The following is a 17423-nucleotide window of genomic DNA, read 5'->3' on the forward strand; positions in this document are numbered from 1 at the left end:
CATCACCAGGCCCCGCCCCGGCCAATCGCGGCGAGTTGGTTTCTGTGACCCCGCCCCCATGTGCCAGGTCCCGCCCCATGTGCCAGGTCCCGCCCCCTAGCCGTCCGCGCGCTGCTCGCGCCCGCGGAACTGCGGCTGCGGTTCGGAGCGGGTTCGGGGACTGCTTGGCTTGAGTGAGCTGAAAGGGTGAGGCCGCGGCGGCTGAGGCGGGCCGAGGGTTAGCTCCCGGGTTGGACAGCTGCGCCTTTCAGCCTGGGCCTCAGGGTCCCGGGGTCTCTAAAGAACGGGAGCGTTGACGTCCCTCCCACCACTGTGGTCATCTCCCAGCCCAGCCCCTGGAAGAGGAGGGCAGCGCCATCCCTGTGGGTCTTACCCAATTAGCCCTACGTATCATTTTATTAAGTGGAAATGGCTGAGACCCTCCCCCAGCCCCTGACTGTGCCGTGGCGTCCCTATGCACCTGAGCGAAATGCTGCACCCCACTACGGTCAGGGAAGGCTGTCCTCCGAGGGGGCTGCGGATGGGGGCTGGCGGCGGGGATGACCTAGAGCCCTCCCCTCTGCGCTGCAGGCATCCTTCCTAGCTGCAGCCGACCCCTGCTTTTCCCAGGATTGAGGTTGACCGGGAATACAAGTGTTTGCAACCACCGGCCACGAAATTTGTCACCCGAGCACCTGTTGAAAGCACAGACTCCAGAATGGCCGGCAACGGTGGGGAGGAGAAACTAGGAATCTGGGTTTTGACAGTCATTTTAAAGAATGGTGTGCATACTAGGTTTGGGGGCTGAGAATAGAAATCTAAACAGTTTAAATGTCTGGAGGTGTGCCCTTAGCTCTCTACAAACAACGGGACTGCCTCCTAGGAAAGGAACCTTGGGAAAATTTCCTGGACACCAGCCATCATTTACAACTCCGTGGTTTCTGGGCCTTTCCCAGGTTTCCAAGCCGGTTAGTTTGGAGACATGTCAGCATCGATAAAAGAAAGCCTTCAGCTTCAGCTGCTGGAGATGGAAATGCTGTTTTCAATGTTTCCTAACCAAGGAGAAGTAAAACTCGAAGATGTAAACGCCCTAACAAACATAAAGAGGTACCTGGACGGCACTAGGGAGGCGCTCCCACCCAACATCGAATTTGTGATCACGCTCCAAATTGAGGAGCCCAAGGTGGGTGCTTTTATTTGTGTCTCCTAAGAGTTTCTTTCTAGGTGCCTATTGTGTTTTGTTTTTAACGTGTATGGGGGTTTCCCCCTCATGTATGTGCATGCAGTGCCCTTGGAGGTCAGGACTACATGTGGGTACCTGGAATTGAACCTAGGTCCCCTGGAAGAGCAGCCAGGGCTCTTCATGGCAGAGCCTTCTCCAGCCCCAGGTACCCACTTGTTAAGTGGGAAACCCAATGCATGAGCTTCCGGTCCAGGAAACAAATGAACAGTTTCAAACGCGTATCCCAGTACTTGTTTAGAAGGAAAGTGTACCAAACACAAGAAGATCCATAAATTCTCTTGACTACCTTAGCCTCACATGAAGACACATGCCTTTTTAACGTGAAAAGATCTTACAGTCTTATATTGTCATTCTGTCCCCTCAACCAGTTTCTTACCAACCCAACTGTTAGACTATGCCTTCTATATACACCATGACTGTAACAAACAGGTTCTTACGAAGTTAATGTTTAGGATTTCCTCCATTTCAGTGGCACTGACTGGGCAGAGTGACTACACATACAAACTCTAAATGTTAAATATAAACTTCCCTCCATCCTCTGGTTCCCTTAACCCTAGCTAGTAACATTAGCAGAGCATAGGTACCAGGTGAACTGGACATTTAGGAAGACTGTCTTAGTCTCCCCTGTGCATCCGTTAGTTGTCCCTCTCTCAGACCATTTTATCTCCTTGATTACACACTTCAATGGGCCTGTGAACTTCTTCCACAGTAGATACTGCCTCTATCAAGTCCAAATGAAATTCTTGCTATGTGTGGGCATTGTTTAATGCTCATCTCCCTCGATAGGCTCTAGTCTAAGGCAGAAATCGCGTGTGACTTCATCACTTCCTGCTCCACCAGGACACCTAGCACACTTAGTTGGTCAGTATCGGGCACTCGATGGTCTCCAGGACTGTTCCTATCATAATTGTGCGGTTGCCGTGTGGTTTCTCAGTATCTAAATCTGTGTGGTTTTTATTTTAAGGTGACAATTGATTTGCAAGTAACCATGCCGCACAGTTACCCATACGTGGCTTTGCAGCTGTTTGGACGGTCACCTGAGCTTGACAGACAACAGCAGCTTCTTCTCAATCAAGGTCTCAGTGCCTATCTTGGGACTTTCGATCCGGGTGAGCTGTGCGTGTGTGCAGCAATCCAGTGGCTGCAGGACAACAGTGCATCGTACTTCCTCAACCGGAAGCTGTCGGATGAGCCGTCTGTACAGCCCAAGCCGGTCAAGAACACATTCCTCCGAATGTGGATCTACAGCCACCACATATATCAGCAGGACCTACGGAAAAAGATTCTGGAAGTGGGGAAAAGGTTAGATGTGACTGGATTCTGCATGACAGGAAAGCCTGGTATAATCTGTGTGGAGGGCTTCAAGGATCACTGTGAGGAATTCTGGCACACAATCAGATACCCCAATTGGAAACACATTTCCTGCAAGCACGCAGAAACTGTGGAGACAGAGGGGGACGGTGAGGACCTACGTCTCTTCCATTCGTTTGAAGAATTACTCCTTGAGGCCCATGGTGACTATGGGCTGCGGAATGATTATCACATGAACCTGGGCCAATTCCTAGAGTTTCTCAGAAAACACAAAAGCGAGCATGTTTTTCAGATATTATTTGGAATTGAAAGCAAAAGTTCAGAGTCGTAGAGCTCTATTAAGATGTCTACGCTTGTAATTGCTTTAAGTATTTACGTTCCTGAGACCAAAATAAAAAGGCTAGTGACTGTAGAATTCGGGGTGGAAATCCTAGCTCTAGAATTTTCTGACTGCTAATGCTAATGGGCCTTTTAACTTTCTACCAGTGTAACTGTGATGTTTCCAGGTTGCTGTGTAAAGTCACACTTGAATACCATTTCATTGTAAATTAATAAAATGATATATTTAACCAGAGCAACTTGTCTCAACAAGTTCAAAGCGAGGCTGGGGGCGTGGCTCAGAAGTTAAGGGCACGGGCTGCTCTTTCAGAGGACTCCCACAGCAGCTCACGGCCATCTGTAACTCTAGTTCCAGTGGAATCGATGCCCTCTTCTGGGCTCCCCAGGAACCAGGCTCGTAAGTAGTACATAGACAGATGCAGGAAAACACCCACACCCACACACACTCACACACACCCAACACCCCCCCACACACACACTCACACACACCCCCAACCCCCCCACACCCACACACACTCACACACACCCAACACCCCCCCACACACACACACACTCACACACACCCCCAACCCCCCCCACACCCACACACACTCACACACACCCCCAACCCCCCCACACACACACACACACACACTCACACACACCTCCAACCCCCCCCACACACACACACTAAATAAACGAATAAAGCAAGTCCCGAGCCCCACACTGATGTCAAACACCAGACTGCAGATACAAATCCATAAACTTACCACATCTCAGTTTCGTGACACTAGCACATCCATGACATACCAGCTCATCGTTGGTAATGAAGTCTACACAACAGATAGAAGCTCAGCGTAGAGTACCTGCTTACTACACTTCGTACTGCAAAACCCCCATTTGAAGTGGTTTAGTAAAATTAGATTCTGACAGCAACAGCAGATTGCAGTAAAGTCTCAGGACTCACCCACACTCCTGCACATACAGATTAACACAGTTGTCTCTCTCGTTAGAGAAAAGGCATGAAGGGCGTGGGATCTCTGCTCTTCTTACTCTACCATTTAGTTAAAAACACCTCTGGTAGTAGTAGCAATATTCTTAGTTTAGTCTGACCCATGAAGAAAGCATGGCTTTCTTCTACCCCCACAGTTCTTAGCTATAAGATATCCCCTGATGTGTTCCAACTGCTTCCCATGTATCCTGTGCACCTAAGCATAGCAAGAGAGAGCTGAGGCTCACTGAAGAGGGCACACACGAAAACCTGTGGGGGAAATCAAACTACATTTCAGTGATGTCAGTGCTGTCAAAGACTAAAGTCGCACCAGCCCTTTTCAAAATGAGAGTTCAGTAATTTTAAAAACTGGTAAGGGGCTGGAGAGATAGCTTGGTGATCAAGTGTTCTTCCAAGAGACCTAGGTTCAGTTCCTACTACCCATATAGAGGCTCACAACTGTCTGTAACTCCAATTCCAGGGTATCTGATGCCCATTTTGGCCTCTGAGGGCACACATGTGGTGCACAGACATACATGCAGAGCAAACACTCATATACCTAAGAAAGTGTGAAGACCTTTAGCTTTTGCCAATCATTTTGTTGCTAAGAACCTGGAGTAAGAATTTCAGGACATCTCCTATGTACCAGGGCACCATCCTTCTCTCTGGTCTCAACCACCACGCCCCTTCTCTGAGGAAAACTGCATTCTCCGGCTAGGTCTCAGGAGGATGTGGTCTCTGCAGGCAGGACTTGATGGCACACAGAGGAAGGAATAACCTGGCCCCCATGAAACATCACTGGTTGCCAACGTTGTATGCATTGAGAACCTTGCAAAAGCTTCTGATGAGCCAGTACTGTCCCGCCTGCTGGATAGGATGGAAACTCGTGACCTTGGTTAGGGAGAGGACCCATGGCCTCCTCAGGCGTGCCCTTGAGGCTGTGGAGCTGATCCCATTGTGTAGCTCAGCATGAATCTTCCCAGGGCACAAGTCAGTCTCTGAAAGCTCTGGATGTGGCCTGTCTGGAAAGACATTTGCTCCCCCACTCCTGCTTCAATCCCTTTTTATGCCAATGGAACTCACACTGGGGCCTCCACACCTCATCTACATACAAGGAAAGAAACAAGACTTTACACCCCCAAATAACTCTCCATGTTTGCCAAGACTGAAAACTACAGCATACAAATCACATTCATATATATATATATCTCCTTCAACTACCAATATTAAGCAGGCATTCATAATTGTTAGCCCCTATTTAACTCCATTAGCCCTTTGGTCTTTGAAATGAAACTATGTGCTGTATACAGTTAATTCATGGAGGAGTTTCCTATAATTGTTAGTAGAAATGGCTTCTGAGATATAAACAGCTTAAGGGCTAAACTAGGGAACAAAACTGAAGCATTGCATAATCGAATGAACAGAATACGAAGTCTATGAACTCATGACTGCCCCTGGAATTATTTCTAAGTATTTTTCAAAATTCTGCTTTAATATGTCCAGTACTAGCACTGAGCAGGACTTTTGGGTCTACTACCAATAGATAGTTGTTAAAGAGGTTCGGATTTTTAATACAAATGCTTGCATGTGTGTGTACCTTCATGCATGCATACATGCGTATGATTTCACTCAAAGCTTGTGTTTGCCCATCCCCAAAAAGAACACAAACCAGCCTTCCCAGTGCATGCATGGCTTTGGGGGAGGACCCCTTCTTCTGCATGGGTAGGAGGAAGTAAGTGGAATCAACCAGACCCAGGTAGAGGTGTTCTTGAGTTCTGGCTACCAGGAGCATCCTGATCCCCTGAATGCCCAGCTCCTTAGCACTTCCTCTAGGCTTCTAACCAACTTCCTTGGCTTATGAAGGTGTGTGGACCTGCCTGCCATTAGGGGAACGAGCTGAGGGGGAGCACAGAGTTGGACAAAAGCCAAAAAACTGATGATCTCAGGAGGCTTTGTAACTCTTAACTGTACTGGGGACTAGAAGCTAACGGTTTCTTTTTCTCTTTACCTCTGTGCTTTAATTTTACTTTCTATCTCTCTGTGCTTTGTTAAACTTTATAATTCTCTGTTTATTTAACACTGGAGACTCAATTCTTACTGTTCTGTGCTTAAACAATGAAAACTTAACTCTTTATGCTTAAATAAGCTCTGAGGAAACTATCTCTTATGATCTATGCTTAAATAAGCACTAAGATCTGGTGATTAACCCGTATTGTTTAGCTTCAGTGAATTAAGGAAAAGGGTTTATTGCTAGAGCTCCTTTCTCTGGCAAGTCAGTGAGGAGCCCCTCACTGGCGAGGCAAGAGATTTGGAATTCATTCACTCTTTTTGAACCAGAGAGAAAAGAAAGGAAACATACAGTCAACATACACAATAGGTAAAATGAAAAACAGCTACACCACTTTCTTTTATTGCTTTCTGTTGTTGTAAAAATATAAAAAATAAAATGCTGTCTTTATATCTCCCACTAGGTCCATCACCACAGTGCCCTAAGATATCAGATAGATATCTTAATCTCAGTCAGCAAATCCTCTCACCCGCTTTGCTCCATCCCATATAACACTGCTGAAGGCCTCTCTCTGAGCCTGGCAACAATCTCTCTATCTAGTTCCTAAGGCAGGTTTCCATGTCAGAAACACACATCCCAACTCCATGGTGGCCCAATGTCTCCAGCTGCCGCACATTTTCCTACACCGTCATATAAAAAACACACAACACAATAACCTTTGACCCACTTGATAAGATACAATTGCCCACCTAAACACACAAAGCCCAGTACACATCCAGTCCTTAAGAACATTAATAACAACCTGTAAAAACACAGAGTGGAATCTTAACATCAGTTTCCATTTTCTCTCAACCATGACTACTCTCTGTCCCTCCTGTCTCTCCTCTTTCTGTATCAGTCTCCTCCTCTTCCTTCAAACTTTTCTCCCGCCCATTCTCCCTTCTTGTCCAATGACAGGCCTCCTTCTATCCTATACCTGCCCTCACCTGTATTTTACAAATTAAATGGGGAGAAGGTTCTGGTAAAGTCACCTGAGTCCTGAGTATGTGACTAGGCAGCCATCCTTGGGGCAGTGGAATTAGCATCAAAATATAGATAACTCCAGGGCAAACTATAACAGCTTTCTACCTTTTTAATAGCTTAAAAAGTTCTCTATGTAAGAAAGAATTACCTCATAGATAAAACATTAAAAGGGAAGTTACAGGAGAATATCAATAAATTCAAAGCAGTGTTTTATACTGTAAGCTCATTATATCATTATAAGTTCAAAGCAACAGTTTTTACATGACCTTATCAGAGTGCACACGTGTGGCTTCATCTTTGGACATGAATGTTTCTCCTTGAACACAAACTTGTCCCAAGCCTATTTCTCTTTCTCGTGCAATTGTGAAAACTCATTGTATTCCTTATTATGCAGCATTTACTTACTATTATGAGAAGTGGGTACATTCCATTCTTGACTCCATTAACTCCTCCTAGCAAAACAACTAAAACCATCTCTTATAATTTTCTTCCTAAGATTATTTTATCCAAATCAGGAATTCTATAAAATCATTAATTCATCTAAACAGCATTATTTCATGAAAGTTCATCTTTATGTTGATCTGCAGGAAGTCTGCTCAGTAGGGTTGACTAATGCCCAGGATCCTTAGGCTGTTTAACAGTGACAAGAAGGTTTATCAGTTACAAGAAGCAATCCTGGGGTGAAGTCTCTGGGGACTTTGCCTCTCCAAGCTCACCCACTGAAGACCATCAAAGACTGTGGGCCACCTCCCAGAAGATCACCCGCCAGCCTTAGCCCTTAGACAATACATCCTTCGCTATGGGGGAGATATCCTCATGATCCCAGCATGGACCAGACTGTGGACTTCCACAAGACGTGGCTGAGCTGACAGGCTTTCCCTGTGTTCTCAAAGCATTTACTTTCCCACTTAGGCATGCTATATCTTAACACCAGGCATCCAGAGAACCTAATGCTTCCAGTGTTTGGGTCCCATCAGCAGATCATCAGTGAGTGTGCGACCACTGGTGTCCCTTGCAATGGTGAGCTGGTAAAGGCCAGGTCTCAGAATGATGGCCTGATACAGTCAGAGTTAATGTGGTCCTGGAGGTAGACATGCTGCACTCCCTACAGAGAGAAGGCAAAATGCCCCAGGTGCTCGCTCCTACTGGATAAGAGGGCAGACACACTCGCTAAATTAACGGCCACCTACCAATTAGCTCCAAGAAAGAAGACTCGTAGGATCACCATCTACATGTTCATAAACACACTGTAGTTCTGGAAGACCAATCAGCCCTGCAAATGGCATGTGTGCTGAATGGGGATACATTGATAATTATATCCTTGTTTTGCTTAAAGGTCTTAAAAGCTAGAATCTATCTGTGCAAATCTTTTGGTACCTCTATTTATTTATGGGTCAGAGATTTGGTGTAGGTCTGTTGTTACAGAATACAAAGATTTCAATTCTTAAAAGACAAAACAAAATTTTGTCAGTTAAAAAAAATTAACTTAAGGGTGTTATAGAGTTTGCTCAGTGGTTAGGAGTGTATACTGCTCTTCCAGAGGACACATATTAGAGGGTTCACCACTGTATGTAACTCCAGCTCCAGGGGATCTCAAACTCTTTTCTGGCTTCAGCAGGCATCTGACTCACCTGCTTGTACCTCTACACATACACAAAATTTAATAAAATGCAACAAAAAGTAAAATGCAAAGTAATTTCAAAAGCTAACATCTTGTTGGAATAACAACCAGAGGGAAGGTACATCAGTAGTGTCCAAAGGCACCCAGCAGTGTCATACTCAGACCCACTGCCCTAATCACTTGGTGTCTATTAACACGTTACTCTAACAAACGAAAGCCTGGAAAATGTTGTTGGAAATGTTCTTTATAACAGTGCTCCTAGGTTCATCCTACAGTTTGTTCATTCTTCAGTGTCCATTCCTGGCCCTACTCACCGCCCCATGTCAATGGTTCTGGGGTTAAAAGATTGGTTGTAAACTGGTGGCTGTATTGATTGATGATCAGATCATGATGGTACTAAACATCAGATGACGATTAGTTCTTATTGATTGAGCTGTTAATGAAGTAGTTCATGGGGATGTGCTCTATTGATTGATTGGTTTTTTGTTTTGTTTTGTTTTTTGGGATAGGGTTTCTCTGTGTAGTCCTGGCTATGCTGGAGGTTACTCTGTAGACCAGTCTGGACTGGAATTCAGAGATCTGCCTGCCCCTCTGCCTCTGAGTGCCGCAATTAGCAGTTTTTGATAATTTTTAAGATAGAATCTCATTACGTGGCTCAGGCCAGTCTTGAATGCAGGTGTGCCATGGTTACTGGGACACAGTTCCTTTGAAGAACATATCCTGTCCTCAAACCTTTGTCTGCCTCCTGACAGTCTCTTCAGGCACATGCTCAGTCGAGAGTCGAGTGGCCCTGGGCTGACTCCCCTGAAACTGTGAGCCAAATGAATTTCTTCTTTAAACTGATTTGCTTCACTTTTTTATCACGGCGATTAGAGTAGACTAACAAGGGCGAGTTTCCTATCTCTGTGTGACAGTTCTGTTGGCTCCTGTTGGAACGCTCTGCGACCATCCCTGTCAAGGAGTTCTCATATCTGAGTTCTAAGCTGGCTGTGCTCAGCAGAGAAGCAGTCCCAAAGCAGCCATCTTTCTCAGTGAGCAGCCATGCTGGCTGGCTGTTAATTTTCAGACATCAATTCATGTCACCAGGTCTTGCAAACATTCCTATAGGCCAAAGCAGTCTCTTTGCACTGGGCCAGCTTGAATTGGTAACCTGTTTCCTATCAACTGCTTCAGAATGCTGATGTTAAGTCATTTGGAGTTTTGGTTTTTGGATTTTGTATTTGTTTGTTTGTCTGTCTTGCAGTACTGGCTGGAGCTTGTGCCCAGGGACTTATGAATTACAACCCTAGCTCCTATCTGAGTAATTTCTAATGACCAGCCTTAAAGTTATTGATCTGTTAATTGAGGTTAAGCCTCCAATGAATCCTTATTCCACATGTTTTATTTTTGAGATCTAGAATGTATATTTCTTTTAAAACAGTATTTTTATTACTTTTCTATATTTTTTCACATTCACCCTCCTCCTCCAACTCCTCCTAGATCTACCCCCACCAGCACCTGCCTATCCTGCTTCTTTCCCCTCTCCTCCCCTCCCCTCCCCTCCCCAATTTGTGTTACCCAAATACTCTTGGGTGTAGAGCCTGCTCTGGAGAATGGCTGACCTAGCAGGTCACACCATTAAAGAGAACTGTCTTTTCCTCTCCCAGCAGCTATCAAATGCCAACAGCTCCTCCACTAAGGGGACTCTGGAACCTCTCCATCAGGTTGGGATTTTGTCTGACTCGAACCACTGAATGCTTTATACTCTATGTTTATGATAAAAATCTACATTTTGTTTTTCTTCTGAATTTTAATCACATAATAATGATGATAATAATAATAGTTTTCAAAGTCTTGTGTGATCTTGCAAGGCAGATCTGCCACTCTGATAAGCACTTTGTCCCTTCTCAGTAAGCACCACATCTCTATGCTTTTATGGGTATATAGTTTTTCCTTTGAAATTGTACATTGAACTTTTTTTTTCAAAGAGAAATTTTTTTTCTTTTAAACATGAGTATGTCATTTCTTATGGAGTTGGGGTGGGAGGCTGTGAAATTTAAGTAGGATTTACAGTGGGGTCAGGGTTGGGTTACAGCTTAAGTTGGTCCAAGCACTGCTTATAAAAGCAGAATTAATCCCGCCTGTTACGGAGTGGCCTTCTATTTTCTACATATACTAGAATACATTTACTCACTTCCTTATGAACTTCAAACAAAAACTGAGTTTGTGGCAGAGTCAATACTATGTGTTCATCTTATCTACTTCCTCTTGCAGCCCTGGGCAAAAAAAGAAAAAGAAAAGAAAGAAAAGAAGAAAAGATAGAGCATGCTCCCCCTCCCATGCTGCAGCCCTGTGGCTGAGTGGCAGGCACAGAACACGAGGAGAAGCCCTCCCTCCTCTTTCCCCATTACTCCTCCATGTTTTCTTGTCTTTTTGGTTACTTTGGGAGCCATAAAGACAACAGTAGCACTAAAAAATGAAACAGCAGGCTAGAGAGAGATGGCGTCTCAGTGGTTAAGAGCACTCGGCCGCCCTTCCAGAGGACTGGGATTCAATTCCCAGCTCCCACATGGCAGCTCACAGCTGTATGTAACTTCTGTTCCAGGGGATCCAACACCTTTATACAGATGTGCAGGCAGGCAAAACACCAATGTACATAGAAATAAAGATAAATAAAAATTTGTTTTAAATTGAGAAAAAAATGGAATGGCTCTGTCTCCTGAGAGTGTTGAGTGTAAGCTATGCTCTTACAGTGTGACCCTTCCAGTTAGCATGGTCTTACACATATGGGGCTGTACTGAATGTTTGGGTTGTTCCTGGGGTGAAATAACTTTCTATTAAGGATTCCAAGAAAGAGTTATTGTCTCATGCTGGTGTGATGGCATACACTGGTAACCCAGACTCAGGTGGCTGAAGCAGCAGGCAGTAGGCGCATGAGTCAAAGGGCAGCCTGTGGCTGGTCTGAACTGACTAAAACATCAGTGTACAGTGAAAGATTTTGGTAACAACTTGACCAAACACTTCAATAATTGTTATATGAATTATATTTTGAAATAACATTTTAGATATATTGGTTCAATTTATTATTAACATAAATTCTACTTTTTTAATGAAGCTACTAGAAAACTTAAGAATGCACTTAGGGACACTGCTGGCTAGTTTACAGTAGAATAGCAAAAAGAGAGATAGAATGAAGACAGGCAGACATGGACTTGAACCCTGATGCCTTTGCTTATGAGCTCTGTGGGCTTGACAAGTGACTTAAAATATCAACCTCACGAGGTAACCAGGATACCTACTACGATGCTTAAAGGATAGGGAGCAACTGTCCACTGCCTGCTGGGACATCTTTCCCTAAGAACGAGAAGAGGTCCAAGAGCATCCAGCTCATATGCCATGTACACACAGTGGAATAGCAATCAGTAGAATATTAAAACTGCATAACACTGTGGTACTGCAGACATGGCTCAGAGGCTAAACGCACTTGCTGTTCCTCCAGAGGATTCTAGTTCAGATCCCAGCACCCACATCAGGGGTTTACAACTACCTGTACCTCTAATTCCTGGGGATCTGACACGCTCTTCTAACCTCTGTGGCACCAGAGAAAACCAGGCAGACACACACAAATAAAGAAATTTAAAAAAAATAAATAAAACCCCACCATCTTTAAAAAATTGCTAACTTTTCATATGATCTCCTAAAACTATCATGGTCAAGTGCAGTGATGAAGTCTTGAGAAAAAATGACAGTTATTTACAATGTTATTCATATCTCTAGGCTTTAATAAATCTTTGCATAGGTAAATACATTCATTTACAACTACCTGACAACATAGAAACAGACAAGAAAAGATAGATCTTTTGACTCTCCCCCAGATAACTACCCTGAGGAAACCCTTAGTGAGAGTCACCATTAGAACGACTACACTGTAAGTCACGCCTGAAAGAGTCCGTGTCTTCCCCTTCACGGGGTCACTTTATAGAGCTGCCCTTGGTAAAACCCACACAAGCTTTAAAGCGACTTCAAAACCAGGAGTGTGTCTAGATAGACAGAGTGTTCTCCAACCTGAGCTTAGGAATTAAGGCTGTTTCTAGTCATGCCGTTATCAACTTGTCCAATAAATTAATACAACCTGGGAAAGGCTGACTTTTTCTCACAGAATAGTTTTAGTAATTAACATATTTTAATATGTGATAGAAAGGTAGGCGTTTGAGATGTATTTACTCAGGCCCTGAGCTCTCAGTCATCTAAGCTAAGCCCAGGGACATTAGGGCAGGTGACCCTCATGGAGCCCGAGCTTGTCTGGGAACCATGGTCTTGCATCTGACACCCTTGTCTCAGAGGTGGGTCCTCAGGGGCCCCTCCTCCTTGCAGCCTTTCTCAGCGCCCAGGCTACCCTAACAAAAACACCCCAGTATCTGAGCAGGTCCAGGAGCTGGTCAGAGATGAGAAAGGGTGTTTCTACGGAGTGTCTGGGACCCAAGTCAAGGCAACGAGAGCTTTTCTCTAGGGGATGTAACAGTGAAGGAGACTTATGATCTAAGGCTGCACAAGGACTGTAAACAGCAGTGAGCTTTCTCAGAGGAGTTAGAGTTCAGGCGTACAAAAAGAACAAAGCTAACGGAGGCCTGGAATAAAGTCCTGAGAAGATTTTTTCCTTAGGCAACAAAGTAGTGTTTCGGTTTAGTAAAAGTTCACTCTGCCTAAGTTTGTGATTATCTTTACTGCTTAGGAGATTTTAACAAAATAGTCAAGAAAGAACTGTAGGCATTTAATGTAATCAAGTTATGCTATATTAATTTATTACTAGTGTGGGTCTTCCATTAGCTTCCTACATAGCAGTGAGGACTTTCTCAGCAGCAGGTACAGTAGCTTTTAAACAGAATTCGTAAAGAGAATAATCACAGTGAAAACATAAACTGCCACAGTAAGTGAAACAAACCTGTCTAGGGTGAAGTTCATCCTAACTTACACTAATCTACTCCCATGAGTCTGTGGGCTAAACAAAAATCACCTTATTCTAAGCGTACTGTGAATCATCACAAAAGATTCTGACTCTTAAAAATCATGAAAACTTCAAGATCTTATTAATAAAGTTAAAAATTCTAGCTGTTGTGTTACTGATTGACTTTGGTCTGTATTTTCTGGACTTCTTCAGGCCACGAATAACAATCAGGTAGGATCTGGTCATAATTAGTGCTGTACATCTGGGAGGAGACAAATTCTTCTTTGTTTTGGGGTTCAGGATAAACAGTGGCCATCTTTTCTTTGTATGCATCTTGCACAATCTAAAAATAAAGAAGGCGAGTCATTATTTTCATAGTGAGAAGGTGATACTGAACACAAATCTCATTTTTATCCATTTCAAAAGTTTTAATTTGTACTAGAGAAAAAGCCACATGAACAAAGAAATGAAAATGCAGCCATGAGTCAGATGCAGACAGAAAGGACACCAGCAACAGGGAATGTCCCGGGAGTAGAGATTAAGTGTGAACAGTCACTTTTCTTAGGAACGGGGACAGCCTCCAACGTCTTGACAGGCCTGACTGCTAATCAACTTGGACTGAATACCCGAGTCTCCCTGTGAGTTCTCTGGACTCAGTAACAAAGTGTCTTCTGCCCTTCCTTTCCTTCCCACATTCAGCTTCCCCACTACTGTTACCATGCCTACCGCTCCACCATCAACACATGGACAGAGCAACCAGATCTCTCTCCCCTAGAGCTTCCTTCCTGACACTGGCTCTCTGGTTTCTGTGCAGCCAATTGCACAGTACTCTAAGTAGTACAGGCTCTGAATCCGTGGTCTTTATTTCCTCTACTGCCCCTTGCCGTCTCACTCTCTCATCTATGTGTTAATTCGTTTTCATTTAAATTGTCAGAATAAGCTTAAAAAGCAGGCTGTTCCGTACATAAGTAAGAAAAACTAAAACCTGGTTGGTATAGATCAGGAGAAAACATCAGGATGTTTCCCCAAAGTACTGATTTTGAAGAATATACCTTCAAACAATATGATAAACACCAACATGTGAATCCTAAACGGTGCCATTTCGATAATCTTAGAATGGTGTCAACTACTGATATTTAAAGCAGGAAGTTGAGTCTGCAAGAAGACCTAGCAATGTCTGGCTACGGTTTGACTGTTAAAACTGTGTAGGCGCTGCTGACCCCTTGCCTTTAGGTTCGTGGCCAAGTCCTCCTACTGCACATCTGTCCGTGTTGCTGTCTGTCCTGTTAGGCAGCTAACAAGACCTAAGTAGGCTTGAAGGTCATTCCCTATCTTCACGATCAGCTTTAACCCTCACACTCTATGCCTGGATTTTGCATGACAGGAAAGCCTGGTATAATCTGTGTGGAAGGCTTCCAGGATCACTGTGAGGAATTCTGGCACGCAGCACCCTCCTTAGAATCTGAAATACCAAGTGTGGTGGATTGAATGAAAATAGCCCTGCAGGCTGCTCCCAAGTTGGTACAGCTGTTTGGGAAGGATTAAGAAGTATGGCATGTTACAGAAGTTCCAGTGGGGAAGGCTTTGAGTTTTTGAAAGACTCTCTGTGCCTTGTTTGTGAGTCAAGACGTACCTGTCCTCATGGACCCTCTGAAACCACAAGGCCAGCTAAACTCTTTCTTTTGTAAGTTGCTTTGGTTATAGTGTTTAGTCACAGAAAAAAAAGTGACTAATACACCATAGTACATACTTTAGTGACCCTCTTTACAAATGGCTTAGTCAGGGGTGATAACATCGCTTTGATAAAGATGCTGGTTAGCTTTATGTCAACTTGACACAAGCTAGTCAACAAGCTAGTGAAGTTGAGAGGAGACAACTTCAATTGAGAAAATGCCTCTCTAAGATCCAGCTGTAGGGAAACCTGTAAGGCATGTTCTTAATTCACTGATTAAGTGGTGGGATAAATCCAGTTTATTGTGGACGGTGTCATCCATGGGCTGGTGGTCCTGGGCTCTGTAAGGAAGCAGGCAGAGCAAGCCATGGGGAGCAAGTCAGTACGCATCAGCCCTCCATGGCCTCTGCGTCAGCTCCTGCCTCCCTTCTCTCAATGGACTGTGACTTGGGATATGTAAACCAAATCAGCCCTTTCATCCCCAAGTTGGTTTTGGTCATGGTCTTTCATCACACAATAGTAATTCTAACTAAGAAGCTTCCTGTCTCTATGTTTATATGTAAATCTGTGTCTATAGATATAAACCCTATTTTATAACCTCGGGAAAACAGCCTCATGCTGGAAGTGGCCCAGCAGTTAAGAGAATGTACTGCTCTTCTGCAGGATTTGAGTTCAGTTCCCAGCACCAGTGTCAGATGGCTCAGAGCCCTGGTAAGATCCAGGCCCTGACGCCCATAAGCACCAGCACTGAAGTGAACACACATACAGGTATTTAAAAAGTAAACATACAAACAAAGAAAAAACAAAACCAGCATGAAGCCAGAAAGTGCAAAGAAGCCAGACATAGATAGAAAGGCTGATGGTCCCTCAGTGTGGTGAGCACTCACCCTGGCAGTCCCTCCCTCGCTGTAGCTACTCAGGGATCCACTGCTCAGCTGCCCACCCTCTGTGTTCTGACTGGGACAGTGAACTTCCTTCTCCTTTTTTCTATTTCCTTATAAACTTATCCTGACACTCGGGGCAAGAGGTTCTCAATCTGTGGGTCAAGCATTGGAAAATAAACCTTTGTGATGGTCTTAGGAACTAAGACACTGCCCCTCTACAACACTACAGACATGGAGTGCAGCAAAAATAGTCTTATAGTTCGGGGTCACCACAACATGAGGAACTGTATTAAAGGGCAGCAGTATTAGGAAGGTTGAGAACTACAGCTCTGCTCTAGCGTGTTCTCGTTCTCTCTCTCTCTCTCTCTCTCTCTCTCTCTCTCTCTCTCTCTCTCTCTCCCTCTCTCTCTTACCCTCCAGTACACACACCATACAACTGTTGACCAACGCTGAGCTTGCCTGCTCTCTGAACCCCTAGCTCAGAAGGCACAAACTCCTCCCTAGTTCTCACCCAGCACTCTCCTCCTGGGAGCCATTAGGAGCCATTGAGATTCCCCACCCAGTTGTCTTTTCCCCAAATCCCAACCAAGTTGTCCCCCAGTTCTTTTTGATTAGAGTGAATTCTTTTCTCTACAGGATTAAGACTTGCCCAAGGGCCCCTGAGTCCCCTGACACCATCTCCTTTGCCCTCAGTCTTTCAAGATGCTCTCGGTCATAAAGAGGTGGCAGGTATAAATGTCACTCTAGTCAGTCTATGGAAGCCACATAAATTGCTCCATAGAACAACTACAATAAGGTGAATTGTGAGAAGCCTGACTAAAAGGAATAAAATATGTCACAGGAGAAAAATGGGCAAAGAAATCGATAACTCGTCCCCATGTTTCCATCTTCTGAGGGTAAAATGCAGCTCCCAGCAGCCCCTGTCACTGTGTCTGGTTTCCCTGTGTCCTAGAAAATGAATGTACATTCGAAGCAAGCAGGAAAAAGAGTAAAAGCACGTATGTAGCCAAAGAAAGAAGGAAAGCAACGAGGCTACATTGTCTCACCTTTACTGCGATTTTCAAGGAAACATCTCGGATGGTGTTCAAAGGAGGATAGAGCCGGCCTTCTTCTAGGTGTTTATCTGACACTTGCTGGGATATGACCTTAAAAAGAAAAGGAATAAAAATGTTTATACATCCCATGATTCGGTGTGGCAATTTTACAGATAACTAAAGCAATGGCCACATGTGGAACCACAGCATGAATCACGGCCCATGTGGAAACACGGCCCTTTACCAACAGAAAAGCAGAGCGGTGGCAGTTGCCGGGATCACACCAAGAGTGAGGCAGAGAGAAGCATCCAGGTTTCTTTTTGCTGGAATGCCTTCATACCGAACAATTCCTGGAGAACTGGTGAAAATAAAAGGGATGAAGAAGGCATGGAAAGGGACCCTGGAAACAGAGGAG

The 17423-nt window shown here is 44.4% G+C and overlaps 2 protein-coding genes across 2 annotated transcripts in view; one reads left to right on the top strand and one right to left on the bottom strand.

Annotated features, from left to right (window-relative positions):
* Positions 1-108: 108 nt before the first annotated feature.
* Rwdd2a (RWD domain containing 2A) lies at positions 109-3107 on the top strand. Its single transcript, NM_001108773.2, is given in 3 exon segments — positions 109-186; positions 936-1162; positions 2187-3107. Coding segments are annotated over 2 exon segments (879 nt in total). The 5' UTR covers positions 109-186; positions 936-961; the 3' UTR covers positions 2865-3107.
* Positions 3108-12234: 9127 nt separating this feature from the next.
* Me1 (malic enzyme 1) overlaps positions 12235-17423 on the bottom strand; it is a 111353-nt gene continuing 106164 nt past the window's right edge. Inside the window, 2 exon segments of the mRNA NM_012600.3 lie at positions 12235-13761; positions 17021-17119. Of these exon segments, the coding sequence (NP_036732.3) occupies positions 13591-13761; positions 17021-17119 (270 nt within the window). The 3' untranslated portion in view covers positions 12235-13590.

This window comes from Rattus norvegicus, chromosome 8 (assembly GCF_021556685.1).
Source record: "Rattus norvegicus strain SHRSP/BbbUtx chromosome 8, alternate assembly SHRSP_T2T, whole genome shotgun sequence".
Lineage (NCBI taxonomy): Eukaryota > Metazoa > Chordata > Mammalia > Rodentia > Muridae > Rattus > Rattus norvegicus.